This window comes from Ruditapes philippinarum, unplaced genomic scaffold (genome assembly GCF_026571515.1).
Source record: "Ruditapes philippinarum isolate M1 unplaced genomic scaffold, ASM2657151v2 ctg16288_1_1_1_1, whole genome shotgun sequence".
Lineage (NCBI taxonomy): Eukaryota > Metazoa > Mollusca > Bivalvia > Venerida > Veneridae > Ruditapes > Ruditapes philippinarum.
The window spans coordinates 1-17505 of NW_026863292.1; the positions used below are offsets into that span (position 1 = coordinate 1).

The 17505-nt window shown below is 32.5% G+C and overlaps 2 protein-coding genes across 2 annotated transcripts; one reads left to right on the forward strand and one right to left on the reverse strand.

Annotated features, from left to right (window-relative positions):
• Window positions 1–157: 157 nt before the first annotated feature.
• Window positions 158–7467, reverse strand: LOC132721739 (soluble calcium-activated nucleotidase 1-like). The gene is made up of 3 exons (XM_060706107.1): window positions 6789–7467; window positions 5992–6195; window positions 158–5248 (listed from the first exon to the last, which is right to left on the reverse strand). Exons 1-3 carry the CDS (start codon window positions 7465–7467, stop codon window positions 4878–4880), a joined length of 1254 nt encoding a protein of 417 aa, XP_060562090.1. The 3' UTR covers window positions 158–4877.
• Window positions 7468–7523: 56 nt separating this feature from the next.
• On the forward strand, window positions 7524–14731 carry LOC132721738 (ribosomal L1 domain-containing protein CG13096-like). The gene is made up of 7 exons (XM_060706106.1): window positions 7524–7661; window positions 8412–8548; window positions 8947–9091; window positions 9579–9727; window positions 10364–10468; window positions 12724–12890; window positions 13560–14731. Exons 1-7 carry the CDS (start codon window positions 7644–7646, stop codon window positions 14114–14116), a joined length of 1278 nt encoding a protein of 425 aa, XP_060562089.1. The 5' UTR covers window positions 7524–7643; the 3' UTR covers window positions 14117–14731.
• Window positions 14732–17505: the final 2774 nt, after the last annotated feature.

A 17505-nucleotide genomic window follows, 5' to 3' on the forward strand; every position in this document is an offset into this window, starting at 1 on the left:
AGAAAATTTAAGCCTGAGCATGTTGTTGCAAGGGCAATGGTCCAGTCAACATTTGTGCCAAGTTTTGATTAGTGTTGAAGCAGTTTTTATAGTATTATAGCAATTTGAACTTGTAACGGGAGACTTTTTAATGAAAAACAGCCATTTTTCACAAAATGCTCATGAAGTAATGGTTAATGAAAAAAATAAAAAAATCTACAAAACAACAATTTTTCTTCAAATTTATATGACAGGCCATGTTCAAACATGAAAAAACGCGATTTAGGGTAATTTCAAGTATTTTCATCATTTTCTATTAACCCATTACTTCATATACACGCCTTTTAACGCCTTTATCACCCCCCCCCCCTTTTTGTTGTCTTAAATGATGAAAAATGCCTTATTTAGGCCCCAAACACTTGTTTTTGTTTGAGAAATGTTGTTAAAAAAAGTGACCTCTTTTTCGGCGCGGCCCCCCAACCAAAAGATACATCAGGGGGTTGCCAGAAGGGGGATGTGCCCCCTTCTGTTTGGGGGGTTTGAAGGGGGGCGGAGCCCCCCTCATCGCCAAGAAAATTTTGGACTTGTGAGAGGCTGTAAATGACCCCAGATTGATCATAAGGTAACGTTTAACCAACGCTGAAAAGCATTTGACTCTATCTCAATCCATTGAAAAGTTGCAGCACTTTGAAATCAATTTTGATGGAAAAAATCAACGCAAAATAGTGATTTTTGGCAATTTTGAGATGTCCCCTCGTTGCCATGGTAACAGAAAATTTAAGCCTGAGCATGTTGTTGCAAGGGCAATGGTTCAGTCAACATTTGTGCCAAGTTTGATTAGTGTTGAAGCAGTTTTTATAGTATTATAGCAATTTGAACTTGTAACGGGAGACTTTTTAATGAAAACAGCCATTTTTCACAAAATGCTCATGAAGTAATGGGTTAACATGCAATTAAAACAATGATAATAAATATTACATTTAATATATGTAAGCTAAACAAAACATAGCAATGAATCATTACTGTCTAAAATGAACTTTTCCAGCTTACATTTCTGGCACTGCCTATCATCAATTTCAGGGATATCAAAAAGAACTTTACATTGCATTATGTCACCTTAGTGCAGTAACAGAATAATTTCTTCTAAATTTAATAAGAGTTATTTTGTTATTGCGTTAGAATAATGAAATTTAAAATTTGGACAGCCAACAGTATAGAGACTGGACAGCCTGCAGGGCAGTGCTGGCAGACCTTTATACAGGTCACAGAAGGTTATGGGTTAAAGATAATTAGTGACCTTGGAACAATGAAATATTTCTCAATGGATAACATATATTCTGGGGATTGCTCTCTTCTTCATTAACCTGATTAATCTGTATAATAAATTTACCCGGCAACCCTTTTCTTTAATTCAAACTGTCTAAATATATAAAAGTATCATTAAAACACATGACATTTTAATTTAGTTATTGAGCAATTTACTTTGTTACCTAGATTAATTTCATCTACCTAATGTAATTAATACTTCAATGTGAATATGTGCACTTGAAATTGCCATTTTTGCCTAATCCATGAAATTGCCAATTTTGAACACATCATCAAATTTTGACAACATCATGAAATTGCTAGTTTTGCACTAAAATATCAAGAAATTGCTAGTTTTGCACTAAAATATCAAGAAATTGTCAGTTTTGCTCTAAAATATCAAGAAGTTCCCAAATTTGCATACACACACAAAATTAAAAATAAATCATGAAATTGTATGCATAAATTCACTTCACAATATATTTTGAAATTACTGCGACCATATCATTTTACCTTATTTCAACATAAGAAGGCTATGTATATGTAAGTACATTTGTTAACAAATAGAAAAAAACCCCAACAAAACAACAAGAATTATGTTAAACATACCTTAATAATTCAATTTTAACTTCGGTGTTCTGTGATAGCCATCATACTATCATCAGACTGATGATAACAAAGCAAACAATTCAGAATACTTTATCTTACTCTTAAACTACCACCCCATCATTACAAACATTATGTGTGTAATACAATATTCCAATTTTTCAGACAAACCAAGGGACAAAACAAAAGGGACGGAACCTTAAGCAAATTTAGACTGTTCTCAGCAAATCATTTGCACGTCAAAATTAGGTAAAGTTTCAATGTATATATGGAGACTGCTCTCAATTGTTGGTTGTAAATCTTATTTAAAGTTATGTCCCTTTCGAAAACCAACAACTTACATATACAAAAAATACAACATATACTGTGTTGCTACGTATAAAACCTCCCAGAGATTAACATATTATATTTGTGTACAAAATCAGTCATAGATAGCAGGAATTCTAATTAGGCAACCACTTTATGCCCCTTCTTGTCCAAAAATATCACCTGATAAAAAACAAACAGAATATGTAAGTGTTGTCTTTTCAAGCCTCAAATATGAAGCTTATCCTATCACAAGGCCTTGCTGATTACTGGATAAACTTTGTTAACAAAGTCAAAAAGAACATACCAACAAACATATACCGCTAACACTGGATGACAGCCCGAGCCCTTTGACACAATATCCAGGATTTCAATTTTAGTTTGATGTAAGTACAAATACCATATTATCATAGTTTATAATTACTACAAAGACAACAAAATAAATAGCATACTAATTAATTGTAACAAATAGCATATTAATTAACTGTAACAATTTACAATAGTAACAAGTCTATCAATTACAGCTGTTCTAAACAATGCAAATATCTCAACATTTCACATGAACACATAAATCAGAGGGAGATCAGTTGAAGCCTGAGCCCTTCAGAAACTCTACCAACTATTGGTATTTACTTGAGTTAACAACTAAATCTTAGTTCTCAATGGTATGTTAAATACATTTTTTTTTCTCGGTCATATTGCAATTTTTCCAGCTTTTAACTGGCAGAGAGAGACCTCAAGTGCTACTTTGTGTATTATTTAAGGCACCAATGTGCATCCGAACAGAATCATTGACCTTCCGTAAGCTAGCTGGATGAAGCGAAGACAAAAATATTAACTGTCATGAATTTGTGTCATAAATTTAAAACCCTTGACTCATTTTCAAATTATGCTTTTTAACTTATTTATCATCATGACTACATTTGTAAACTGATTTGCTTGAATTTTCAAATAGAATACTTCCAAAATGCTTGTATGAAAAAAAATAGTAGTTTATTGCCCTAAAAGCGAATGGCGTAAGCACAAAATCATTGTTACACGGTTAAAACACTACTGAAAAAAATACCGGCATATAATATTTTGTTCAGGAACATTTTATTCTTTTAACATACAATATTCATGAAATGTTAAAAAAACAGAGACATTCTATTCAAGAATCGAACAAAGGATTATAGAAACAATATAGTTTTACTGTTAATAGATGCTACAGTAATATTTCAATAGATGTAGCTTTATTCCCCTTTAAATCAATATATATCTGATCATGATAACAAGCAATAAAACTTCACTTTGAACATACATGTAGCAAATATATTAGATTCTTAAATACAAGCCACTGACAACCCCACTGTATGTCCACAAAATGTGCTACAAGCGGAACAAAATATTCATCATATCTAATGCTGATACATTAATAGGGACTTAAAAATTACTGTAAAGCAAATTCTACACTGCCAAAAACAAATTCATTTTAATGCAAGACTAAACATACATAAACTTGGACCCATCATAAAAACTACTGACTTATATTATGAATATAACAAGTAGTTATAAAGATTTTTTTTGGACAGGTTATATGACAAAGAAATGGTAATATAAGAAACATTTTTTATACAAAGGTCATATAACTTATCAAAAAGTCCTTGAAATAAGTTTATAAATATTAAATTTATCACACAGCACTTCATACTGTCCACATTTTCACAAGACGTTTAACAGAAAAAGTAGAATAGATACATGCACCCCGTAGATAAATTTCTTTCTATGATTAAATAAAATAAAAATTATATCATATATTTGCAGAAGCTGTATATACAGAAGATAAGGACATCACAACTGACCAATGAAAATTGACCTTACAAACATGCATTATAATAAAACATTATTACAAGGCACTTCTTCAGCTATATCATTATTAACAAATATGTTAAAATATATAACATGGCAATCCACAATACTGTGCTATAAAAAACTGGAAGCTATAGCATATTTCATATTTTCATACCACAAACACCACAGCTTAAGCTCATTTTTTTGCAACAAGCGATGCTTTTAAATCCAGTGAAAATTTAAAATGGTAACCCTTCAGAAATCTTTTTGCCAAATTTAACAATCTTTTCAAAGTTTTCACCTTTTATATAGATAAAATATATATAATAACATAAATGGCGTTTCTTAAAAAAAGAACAACATATACATGTTCTGGTATGCCTTAAAGATTGAGCTTTTTGAAGAAAAAAAATAAAAATTTAACTTAAAATTCAACAGTTTTAACAAAGGTCTACCAGTGTATTCTACCACCTTTTTTATGCAAATAAATCACTGGGGTGCAGGCAAAAAAATATCAGTCAGATTAACACATAGAATCAAACAAAATATATGCACATAATAAAAAACAAAATATCAATATGTAACTTTAGGATAACGAGTAACTAAAACAGAGGATGCATTATCAAACTTCCAATTCAAAACCATGATTATTGATATGAAATTAATCAGAAAGACTAAGACTTATATTTACAATAAAAGACGTGACTTCATTTTTCAAATTGACTGATTTCCCTTCTCTTAAGTAACAACTTTCCATGTATAAAATTCTCTGCTTTTAACATAAAACCTAAAATACAATATATGTTAGATATAAAAAAAATTACTACAGTAAGCTAGTTCTAAAACTGTTATCATACAAACTCTATCCCTTCGAATTTCATATCACCGACTTTCTTTTCACTGTATATTACATGCCCTTCTATATCAAACACTAGAATATACGTTGCTTTTTTATCCCCGTCTTCTTCCGACTTTAATGCTACTATGATATTATTATTACTCCCTGGAATGAATTTAAATGATGAGAACCCATGTGTCGGGTTCAACTTTCCCACTGTAGAAACTTCGATTTTTGAAAAGTCATCACTGGCTGTGAGCATAAGATTTGTGGCACGTTTTTCATCAGCTACTTCGTCATAACGTTCGGTGCTAGCGCGTCTCGGAAGGAAGAACCATCTTTGATGTATTGAGCTCCATACACATGCCTCATGGATCATATATCCTGAAACAATTATTATAACATGTAAACATATTGTTGCCTTAATGCAGTAGTAACAGGTTAACTCCTATTATATGTAAAAGGAGTAAATCTCGTGATTGATAATGTTAATCCCTTATTTTCATATATATGTAATTCTGATGTTTACTTGCCACTGCAAGCATACTTTTATTCTAGCTTTAAGACTTGTGTAGTATATTAAATATTATTTCATACTAAAATAAATATAGTTTTATCCATTGTATTTCAGAACTTTAACAAAGTTTAATATCATAAAATACTTTGAGGTTTATTTCATTTTAATAGTATGTCAATTGTTTCATAATGTTTAATTGTGCTTAAGCTTCAGTGAGTATAAGTACTAAAACATTCTGATTCAAACTTAATTTGCTGTAATCTAAAATTAACTTTCATACGCATTTCAATTCTAAGTATCAATATCAGTACCAATTTGTGTATAAGCATCTTAACCCATAACCTGTTGAATTTTTTAAATGGACTTGTCCAGCTTCCATTTTTGGAACTATTCATTATCAATTTTGGGGAAATCAAGATGAAAATTCTAAGATCAGTTCACATGTAAGTACATCATGTAAGCAACAGTATAGAGCCCGGCCATTCTGCAACGATATGCAGGCTGGCTTGGCTCTATACTAGTGGCAAAGACTAATCACTGTTAATTCCAGCAAGACATGTAGGGTTAACTGAGTACATATTTCTATTCTATACAGAAAATTGAAATATACCTGGAAGATTCATATTCATCTTAGCTCTAAGGGCATTATAATTTTCCTTCCAGTCATGGTGCATAACATCCCCATGTGGTCCTATAGATTTGACCCATTGTGGGTTAGTGTTCTGTACTTGACCATCTCCAGTTGTCCATTCTTTGCCAAGTCCGCCAATGTACAATCTTCCATCCTTTACAGTTGCCCATTCACATTTAAAACCTGCATGAGGGAAATGTTAAATAGAAAATCAAATACTGTTCTTTTTAATTAACATATAATACACACAGTGAATGTTAAAACTGAGAAATTATGTGTTTTCCTATAATAGCTACATGTAATTCAAGACTTTGTATATAATTGTGAATGCCTTTAAATCTTAGGGAATATTTCAACCTAAAAAAATGCCAAAAAATCAAGTTATTATCAAGATCTTCATCTTTTTTATTGCCAAATAATGAAATATGGATGAATATAGGGATGATAAAGTTGTCAAAGTGCTTTAGAAGTTACATTCATACACAAGATGAACTTGAGTATCTTTAAATGCTGAATTCAGTGGCTTTGAACCAGTGTTATTTCAAGACTAACTTTAAGTTATTTATAATTTTGTTTCTATGACTGCCATTTTCACAGTTTCAATACAGTTTCAATTTAGAGACTGACCACATTTTGTAACAGACTATGCATTCTATTATTTATTTTTGATCTGACATTACAACCTCCTGTAACTTCAATCACACAAGTGGATCAAGTATAATAACAATTATTAATAACAATAATAGTGAGCAATGTCAAAGGTTAATGTAATGCACCTTTTGGCTCTTTTCCATTGCCATCACTAAGTATAACCCATGGCACTACTCGACTGCCAATAATTTCATATACAATTCCTGTCCTGTCATCCACTGTGTATAATCTTCCGTTGAAAACAATCAATTCGGACAGCTCCATTCCTCTTCCACCCTCTGATACTTTTGAAGTTAATGTCACAGTCTTGTCAAAATTTATCATAACCTTTGAATAATTATCATTTATAGTCAAATTTCCATATTTCAAGTGACTTTTCCAAGTATTTTTATTCTCAGTACTTTTAGAATCCGTATCTAAATCTGTCACAAGTGCTATTCTATACTGTGTTCCTAATGTTGTTTTGATAGGACTTGTAAATGGATAAGTTGAATCAAACATAACATTATTTACGAATTTTTGACCAATGAAATCATTGTTACAGTTCAAACTAAATCTACTAGAACGAGAAGGTATAAAATATATAAATAAAATAAACACAGCTGTAAATATGATAGCGGCATATGCAAGCATACGGGGCTTCACGTGAAGTTTTGCATTGCCTACTCTATAAGGAGTAGGAGTTCTGATGGCTTGCATCCAGTCGTTGACTGAAAACTGGTTCCCATTTGTGGACGATCTGGGCGCACAGTAAGACTGAGACTTGTGTAACGTCGACATCTTGTGAAGTATCTTAATCAACATAATCCGGACGAGTGAGACATTTTAATCTTGCTTTGGTAATGTACGGTCTTAAATTTTCTTTCTTGACGTGTCGAAAATTTGACAGTTTCCACCATGTTGTTATTTGGCGGTGTGCATGTAATTTCTTGTTCGTTGATTGTATCCCTTCACCGGAAGTAAACAAAAACACGTGAAAAATGTTGGAAAAAAATAAGGTAAGCCAATAAAGTGATACTGACTGTTTTGATTCACAGTTTTCAGGTTTAATTTGACTAATTCATAATTAACTAACCGGTGTATATTGTTATATATCACAATTTGTCTCTGTATAAACGTTTACATTGAAAAAGTGTCAATCTGGTATAATATTCGGATATTGCACTATTAACCAGAAATATTGAAAAATAATTACTGTACTTTAAAACGTTTTGAAGTCATTGATTAATTGCAAGTAACATAAACAAACTGACAAATTTTGTTTAAACATAGAGTCTCAGCTAAATGTTACTTGATCATTTTGTACATGTTTTCAAGTGCTGTGGTTGAGTGAATTAAAAAATTGTATTACAATGTACATGTAGATCTACATCTCTACATATGTAGCTCAACAAATTGTGCACCAAGGCTTTAAATTATATACACGATAGTCGCCCTTCACAAAGACGAACATCTATGATAATGAATTACCAGTTTGTAAAATCGCGTTGGTCATGCAGTTGAAAAATTGAGACTACTTGTATATGAAGTCTGATCCCTGTTAACTTTAGTATGATCATTGAATAAGTAATAAAGTAAATAAGTAAGTAATAAATAACATGCCGGGTTTGCGGAATTAATTCATTCCTTAACATTTGCTCAAGTTAAAAAATTTTCTGGTTATATGAGAAATATAGGAAGGAAGTTAATACAGGTCTAGAAATGCAAGTCATGTTATCATATTTAGACATGTCTGCTTATATATTTAGATCGAAGGGGCCGTAGATGCAGTGTTAACTTTAATGAAAGCTAAAGATGACATCGGTCTTGTTGATCTGCCAAAGAAGATTGACTTGCAGTTCAATATAAAACGGATACCTAAGATCAAGCACAAGAACATTCCAGTGTGAGTATAAGTGTTATACAACAACAATTAGAAATCATTTGTCATATTTTTATTTTGTTATTATTATATGAAATGTATTTTTGTATTTCAAGGATGGATAGTCAAGTTAAGACATTATTTATTTATCGTTGGAAAGTATATAGAAATTAGAATAGATAGAAAAAAATATGTGAAATTATAAAATGATTACACATAATATATTATGGTACATTCAAGAATTGATATATTATGGTACATTCAAGATTAAATTTGTCTAATTTTAACTTTTTATATCCAATTCATTCTCTGACAGTTTGAAATTTCAAGCAGGACAAGTCCATTACAAAATTTTAGCAAGGTGCATGTAAGCCAAGTCATTAAATGTTATAATCAAAGATGTAATATATATGTTTTTCCAGGGAATTACCAACATCCATACATTATGATTTGAGAGAAGTGTGTATATTTGTAAAGGATCTTAACAAGAAAAACAGGGAGTATGATGCTACTGTACAGCATTACGAAGATCTCTTTAGAAAACACAAGATTGATTCAATCAATAAAGTATGTGACATTAATAGAATTGTACATTTACTTATACTTTAATTCAATAGTCAAATACTGCCATCCCTTTCATTGTCAATGAAAATTTATTTATTGATATTGGCCGTCTGTCAGTAAAGACCAGTCATGCAAAATTGTAATTGTGGTTTTTGTTACAAGTTATCTCTAAAAACAAGATATTTTTGTATGTAGAATAAAGAGAAATTAGAAACAACACATACCAGTAAAACTTGCATGGCAAATAGTAAAGAAATTGTTCTGACCAAATTCAAACTTATATAAAGGCTTTTGCTTTTACTCTTTTAATTGTTTATAAATTCATTGAATAATTTAACACAAGAAAAATCTCACAGTTTGAAGATTTATTAATGCCTAGACTTTTAATATCTGTGTCACCTATCAATAATTATAATAACTGGATATTAATTTTGTCTTTTAATATGAAAAAATCATATCCATATGTATAGCAACAGATTTTCTTTGACAGATTGTTCCAATTAAAGCACTGCGTACAGACTATAGTCTACCATCTAGCAAGGTACAGTTGGCCAAGGCCTATGATCTATACCTGGGAGACAGTAGTGTGATGGGCCTTCTACCTGGTATTCTAGGAAAAATATTCTACGCCAAGAAAAAGTAAGTGGAGACATTATTGTGGGAAAGGAAAGTGGTTAACTTTTCTTGTATAGTAACATTTAGTTTTTAGTTTGGCTATTCAAAGAATAGGGAGAGGTTCTCAGGAGGCGTCGGTGTCAACATACATGCAAGTTATCTATAAAAATATCGAAGGGAATAGATTGAAACTTCACACACATATTTAGAGCACAATGAGAAGTTGCTATCCAATGACCATATATCTGACATGGCTTTAATTCTGGCATGGATTTTGATGGAGTTATGGCCCTTTTAAACTTACAAAATTCTACATGATTATCAAGGCTTTTGTTTTACAATCAAGCACTAAGAAAAGTCAAGCGAGCTGTCCTACTGACAGCTCTTGTTGTCAAAGAAAATTGCAAATATAAATGTTCGTATAGTCAGTGTATGTGAATTAGGGGTTTTTTTTTAATGAAGAATTCAGTTAAGGTTGTCAGAATGACATAAATGATAATCATAATAATCAGACTGGTTTAGGAATACTACAGTTAAATCGTACCTCTTTGCTCTAAGGTTAAATGTAAATTAAGATAACCTCTTATTTGAGAAGAAGGTTGATTTTAGTCTTTGCTGTCTATTGTGGAAGTTGTATTTTTACTTCAAGTTCATTTTCAGGACAGTTCCTGTGAAAGTAGATCTAGATGCTAAAGATTTGAAGACAGTTGTGGATAAGGCTGTAAACAATACAAGATGTACTCTCCAAGGCACAGGATCTTCATGGTATGCCAAATTAAATTCTATCTACTGAGCCTGAACCAATTAAATTCTATCTACTGAGCCTGATGACAGACAATATTTTGTAATGCTGCTTGCTGTCTGAAGTTGTTTTAAATGATGAATGTTAAAAAGGAGGTAGATATGTGATAAAATAAGTATGTATGAGTAAACTCACTCAAGAATGCTGGTAGATATCTGCTGGCCAAGAAATTTATTGGCCAGTGCACTTAATCGCCAAGATACCTATTGGCTAAGATACCTATAGACCATGATATTTATTGGCTAGTATATCACTTAGGTTACCTGCAAAAACTAGTGATTTGCCCTAACAAAACAAATAGAATTTATTGTCCTAAATTAACTCTTTTTTGTGTCGCCTCTATGGAGTAGTGGCGACATATAGGGATCACTTCTCCGTCGTCTGTCCGGCCGTCTGTCTGTCCGTCCGTCACAAAACGTGTCCGGACTACTCCTCATAAACTACTGGTGCAATTTCATCCAAACTTTACAGGAATGATCAGTACCAAGTCTAGTTGTGCATATTGTCAGCATTTTCCGGTTCAATGATTTTTGTCAGAGTTATGGCCCTTTAATAATTTTTATTTTTAAAGTTTGTCCGGACTACTTCTCTTATACCACTAATGCAATTTCTATGAAACTTTACAGGATTGATCTGTAGCTCAAGTCCTTGCGCATATTGCACGGGTTTTCCGGTTGAATGATTTTTGGCTGAGTTATGGCCCTTTGATAAAAAGGTGTTTTTTTTCTGTGTGTTGCCAGATACACAAAAGCTTGTCCGGACTACTCCTCATAAACTACTGGTGCAATTTCATCCAAACTTTACAGGAATGATCAGTACCAAGTATAGTTGTGCATATTGTCAGCATTATCCGGTTCAATGATTTTTGTCAGAGTTATAGCCCCTTAATAATTTTTATTTGTAAAGTTTGTCCGGACTACTTATCTTATACCACTAATGCAATTTCTATGAAACTTTACAGGATTGATCTGTAGCTCAAGTCCTTGCGCATATTGCACGGGTTTTCCCGTTGAATGATTTTTGGCCGAGTTATGGCCCTTTGATAAAAAGGTGTTTTTTTTTCTGTGTGTTGCCAGATACACAAAAGCTTGTCCGGACTACTCCTCATAAACTACTGGTGCAATTTCATCCAAACTTTACAGGAATGATCAGTACAAAGTCTAGTTGTGCATATTGTCAGCATTATCCGGTTCAATGATTTTTGTCAGAGTTATAGCCCCTTAATAATTTTTATTTTTAAAGTTTGTCCGGACTACTTCTCTTATACCACTAATGCAATTTCAATGAAACTTTACAGGATTGATCTGTAGCTCAAGTCCTTGGGCATATTGCACGGGTTTTCCGGTTGAATGATTTTTGGCTGAGTTATGGCCCTTTGATAAAAAGGTGTTTTTTTCTGTGTGTTGCCAGACTACTCCTCATAAACTACTGGTGCAATTTTATCCAAACTTTACAGGAATGATCAGTACCCAGTCTAGTTGTGCACTGTCCGTCTGTCTGTCCGTCTGTCACAAAACTTGTCCCAACATGAAATTGGCCATCATGAGGCGACACATGTGATCACTGATCGCTCTTGTTATTGTCTTAAAGTAACGCAATATCTGTAAAGATAGAAGAAATCTAAATGTTTGCAACCATAGGTTTGCAAATTTCCTATGAAATAAAATGTTATGTGGCAATGTTTTAGTGTCTCATCTGAAATGATATATCAATAAAAGGACAAATCAGCCTGGTACTGAGTATCAATTTTATTGTAAGAGGTACCAAAGGGGCAGAGACTGAGAATAGTTAAGGTTCTTTGCTTCAAACCACTTGCTCCTCATCACTGGGACTTGAAATTCTTTTATGCAAGGAAGCTATTCAGCTAGCTTACAGAACTTAGATGGTTCTATTCATTTGCCCACTTATAATATGCCGGAAATATTGAGAGAAGGGAACCAGTGGTCTTTCTCCTCTACTTAAGCTTGTAAGTCCTCATAATACAGTCATGTATGTGTTGGTTTGACTTAAAACCAAGCAAAAAGAAAGAGGAAATGGTGTGGATTTCTGGATTTTCATAAACACAAAGAAATACATTCATTGTAAACAATTGACATATTAAGTCTGGTTAAAGTTTTGTCATGCACCATATTGCTGGCATTAGCCTTAGCTCTACTTATTTTAACTGACATGTAAACATTTATATCAACTTATTTGATCATATTGTTGTTTGTTTTAGTTTAGTAACAGTTGCCCATGATAAGATGAAGAAGGAACAGATAGTAGGAAATGTTGAAGCAGCGTGTAAACAGTTAATGGAGCAGGTACCTGGTGGCAAGAGTAACATACGTAACATGTACATCAAGAGTACGGACACAGCATCTGTACCAATATACTTAGATACTGGTAATTATATGATTCACATTCTGTTTCACTTTCAAATAATAAGGGTCTTCTGTTATAGTAGAACCTTTACTAAAGATCAACTCCCAACAAAGGAATCATGATGTAGAAAACTTTGAACTAAAGGCAGTCATCATGTTTTCTTATTTTAATCAGTCAATATCCCCCTTTTTAAGACGTCCCAAGTTAATGTTATTGCCTTTATTAAGATGTCCCCTGTCAACAGTATTGCCCATTTTAAGAGGTCCACTGTCAACTTACACAGTTACTGTAATGTTGTAAAATATGTTCTTTTAAAGGTTTTTAGATGAAAGGTCATTAAAGTCAATGTGAATAATTTAAGTTCATAATGCTTTAAAGTTTAAAAATAGATATTTGATATTTTCATTGTAAGTCATTTCTTAAAAAATGTTTGTTTGCTGGTGTGTGATCATGATTTTGACCGATGCTCGAATAAGGAGGCAATATTTTCACATAAAATGATTAATAAAACCAGGAAAGAAAAGATCCTGTCAGAGTTATTAAAAAAACAATCTTAAGTAGAAGGATTTATTAAATACGTCAGATGCCTTATCAACAAACCAACACTTATCTCAAAGTTTTGCATTACATATAAGCAAAAGCATCAACATTACAATCTGAGAGTTTAAAAATAACAATGTTTTGTTACAGAGTCGGCAAATAAGGTGAAACTTCCAGCAGTGAAAGAGAACAAAGTTGCCGAATTTGTAGACGAGATAACTACAGTAGAAGGTGGCAAGGTAATGGTTCGAGGGGATGGTCAGGTTATTGTCCTTAAAGATAAGAAAAATAAGCAAGGAGGTAAAGAAAAGCCTAAAAAAACACAAGGAGAACCAGAGGGTTCTGAAAATGTCGAGGGAAGTCAAGAAGGTCTTAAAGTGGCACAAGTTGCTGCAGAAATCATGGAAGACAAAAATGAAGAATTAGATGCAGCAGAAGGTAAAGATATTGATGAAAATGATGTTGAAGTTCATGACTCAGATAATTCAGAAGATGATGATGATGTCGAAAAAGATGACACTGTTCAGACAAAAAGGAGTAAGAAAGTAGTTGCAAAGTCTGGAAAAAGACAACAGAAAAGGAAGAGCTTGGAAGGCAATGATGAGGTTACTGTTGAAAAGAAGAAACAGAAATGGACTGAAGTTGCCACTAAAAGAGAATCTGACAAGAAGTTGAATAAGAGAAGTAGAAAAGCAAGAAAAACTTGAAAAACAATGACTGGATATTTTAATATGTTATAATTTTAGCAAGTTGACACCAATGCAGAAAAAGGGGGACGACTCTTTGAAGTTGAACACTATCAATTAACATACAAAAATATAATAAATCAAAGAGCCCTGTTAAAGAAATGTGACATGAGAGGAATGCAAAATAAATAACATATTTTAAAATGGTGAAATGAATTTTTAATTTATGTACTGTACTGTAAATTATTAAAATGAACTTCTAATTTACATACTGACTGTATTTTTGAATTGTAAAAAAAATAATATTCTAATTATGTACCGTATACCCTCTCATGGATTCTAATTCTTTTAAAAGACAGGCATCAGGTTCAGTCAACATTTACAAAACTTTGTAAACATTTTTTAAGACCCTATTGAAGCCACTACATATTCAGATATATTTATAATGTAAGCAAATGTTTATGTAAGGTGGGTTTAGAAAACTAATGGTACAAATTCATGTTCTGCATCTAATGCTCCATTACATGGTTAAATTAAGAAGATTTTATACATGTACCTCTGTTTTGCATATTCAATTAATAAATCAAGTTGTAAAGATAATTTTGCTAAATAAAAGCTTGGGCTATCATCACCACACATGTTATTGTGTTGTTGTTCAACTTGAATAAATTTTTCCCCAATTACGTAAGAGTGTTATTTCCAAACCTGAAATTTTTTACAGGGTTGTCATTAGAAGGCGGCTGTAGATCAAAACTACTCTAAAAATGCTTTTTGGGCTACCTCTAATCTAGAAAACACTTTCTTTTGTATGTGATTAGACCAAAGATTATTGCCTTAAAAACAGACTGTCTCAGAAAAATAGAGGATATTTGTTTGTTTTGCATGTAAGATTGAAATATAATTTCACTGAGTGAACACCAGATGCAATATTTTCACGAGTGGCGTAGCCAATAATGGCCCGGCCCATGAGTGAAAATATAATAGCTGGTGTTCACGAATGAAATATATTTCAATCTTATATGTAAAACAAATAAATTTTCTTTTTATTTCATGATTTTTAAGTGATTTTAAGTATTTTTTACTGATTTTGCCGCGTAACGTTGCGCGTTCTCCTTTTTGACGTCATCACATCATGACATCACATCATCAATTTTGAAATATAGTTCTGTTAAATTCCCCTAACTTTTTTACGTTTTTAACATGATGTATGGTGACATCGATTTTCTTTTCCTAAAGAAGCAAAATTTACGCATGACGGCATTTATTTCTGCCCGTTATTCCATTTAGTTATGATTTTCTTTTCATCCGCATTCAGATATAGTTCGGCTACAGTGAAAATTATATTTTATAAATTTCACTAGTGGTTTATCGGAATATTATCATCTGATATATTACAATAAAACACTGGAAAGCATGAAATAATACTTAATAATGACCCTGTGTGTTATTCACTAGTTGAATGTGTCAATGCTCAATTGAACGTGTTTTTGTCCATCTTGAATGTTTTTCTCAACAATCTAAATTTGTCATTGCCCAGACTTCAATAGCTCTTGCCTAACTTAAGTGTTTCTGCCTAACCAGAATGTAATTGCCTGCCCAGACTATATTTGCACTTGCCGAACTAGTGTTTCTGCCTAACCTGAATGTGACTGCCTTGCCTAAATTTGTTATCGCCCAACTTGAAAAAGTCACAGTAATAGCTACTGTAGACTAAGCACAGAAGTATGGCTGGTAGAACTTTTGTAAAGGTCCACAAGGCCATTCTACATGGCAAATATCTAAGCTCTGGGCATTGAAGTTTTACACAAGTAGACATAAACGTAAAAAGTAAGGATAACTAACTTGTTTTTGGTGTGTTTTGTTTGGTGTTACAGTGTGCCAACACAATTTCGGTCATGTAGCGTCGAAAAAGGAAAGATGATTTTGGCTCATTGGGTATTACAAACTTTAAGCATCACAGGGGTCAAAACCACCTCAACTGCTTCAGCTAAGAGATGCTTAGACTCCAGTAATTCAACCCATTTAGTCGCCTCTTATGATTATGCAGGCTAAACGGTGGCTGCAATTCTTATGTCTCAACCCATCAAGGAAAAACTTAAGCCACAAGGGGAGATTTGGAATACTGTAAGCTAGATATATAGGAAAAACATGAAACACAAATCTTTCACAAGCACAATATCTTTATTTGGTAAAATTTTAAATATACATTATATTAAGATGGATTTTTAGAATTCAATGATCAATAAATACAACACAAGCTTTTCTTTATGTTCTCTCTAAGTTAATGCACAGTTATAGATACCCGTAACAATAATGGGTGGTTTCTTGTTAGTAACGAGGGCTCTGAATATTTCAGGTACACAGGGTTTTCATTGAAAAATGATAGGCGATCCATATCATTGGTTGAAATGCTGTCAAAAACCATTGTATTTTCAGCCTGTAGGTTAAAATATCCCCTTGACCCTTGGCCAAATTGGCTGTTTTTATTTGCACAGCTGTTGCCTCAGATAAAAAAAAACAAACCCTGGGTACATCACTTACACATTATTAAATGTAAGCAAAACAAATATGTTTCTTAATTTTTGGTGTTCAAGTCACATTGACAGTGTTAAGCAGTCATGTATCGGAACTCTCAGGTGTTAACTTACTGGTGGAGATTCTAAGTGTTCCTCTATGTGGTATTTCCGGCACAGGCAGGCACTGGAGTAGAATCACCAATTTCTCATAAGTAATTTTTCTCTATTGCATGGCATTTTCCAGTTATTAGTCTAAATAGCCCAATTTTCCTCAGAAGTTGAAATAATTTGATCTGTTTGGGCTGTTGTGCAGATTTTTTAAATTGTGGTAAAAAGAGGTTATTTTTGATTTGCAATAGGGCCTAATATCAGCCCCTGGTGTTAGGGTGTAAATGCCCTGTCTTGTTAGATAAGTGGAAAGATAGGTTAGTTCTGTCGTCATGAATATTATTTTGTGATATGTTATGGCACAATTTTATTACAATATGAAAAACACCAAAAATATAGTACATGTACATTATAATACATGTATTAACATAAAGGAAACAACTTGCAGAACAAAGTTCTTAATATATGTAGACATATTCACTACTGCTTAACAAATACATGTATAATGACATATAAATTTACATGTTTATGATATGAAGCTGTGCTGAAAAAAGCAATGTGACATTTTAAATACAATAATTCACGACAATTTAGTGGCAAATGAAACAAAGTTCAGTTTTGAGCTGCAAATGAAATAAAGTTAGCTAAAATGCCAAACCAATACCAATAAGTCTTCCTAGATAAAAACACAACTTTTCTAACAATGTAAGATGTATCCTTAAAAGTGCAACATTTACAACATATAGCTACTTCTTGTGCTTGTACTTGTTGAAAATTCATTGGTTA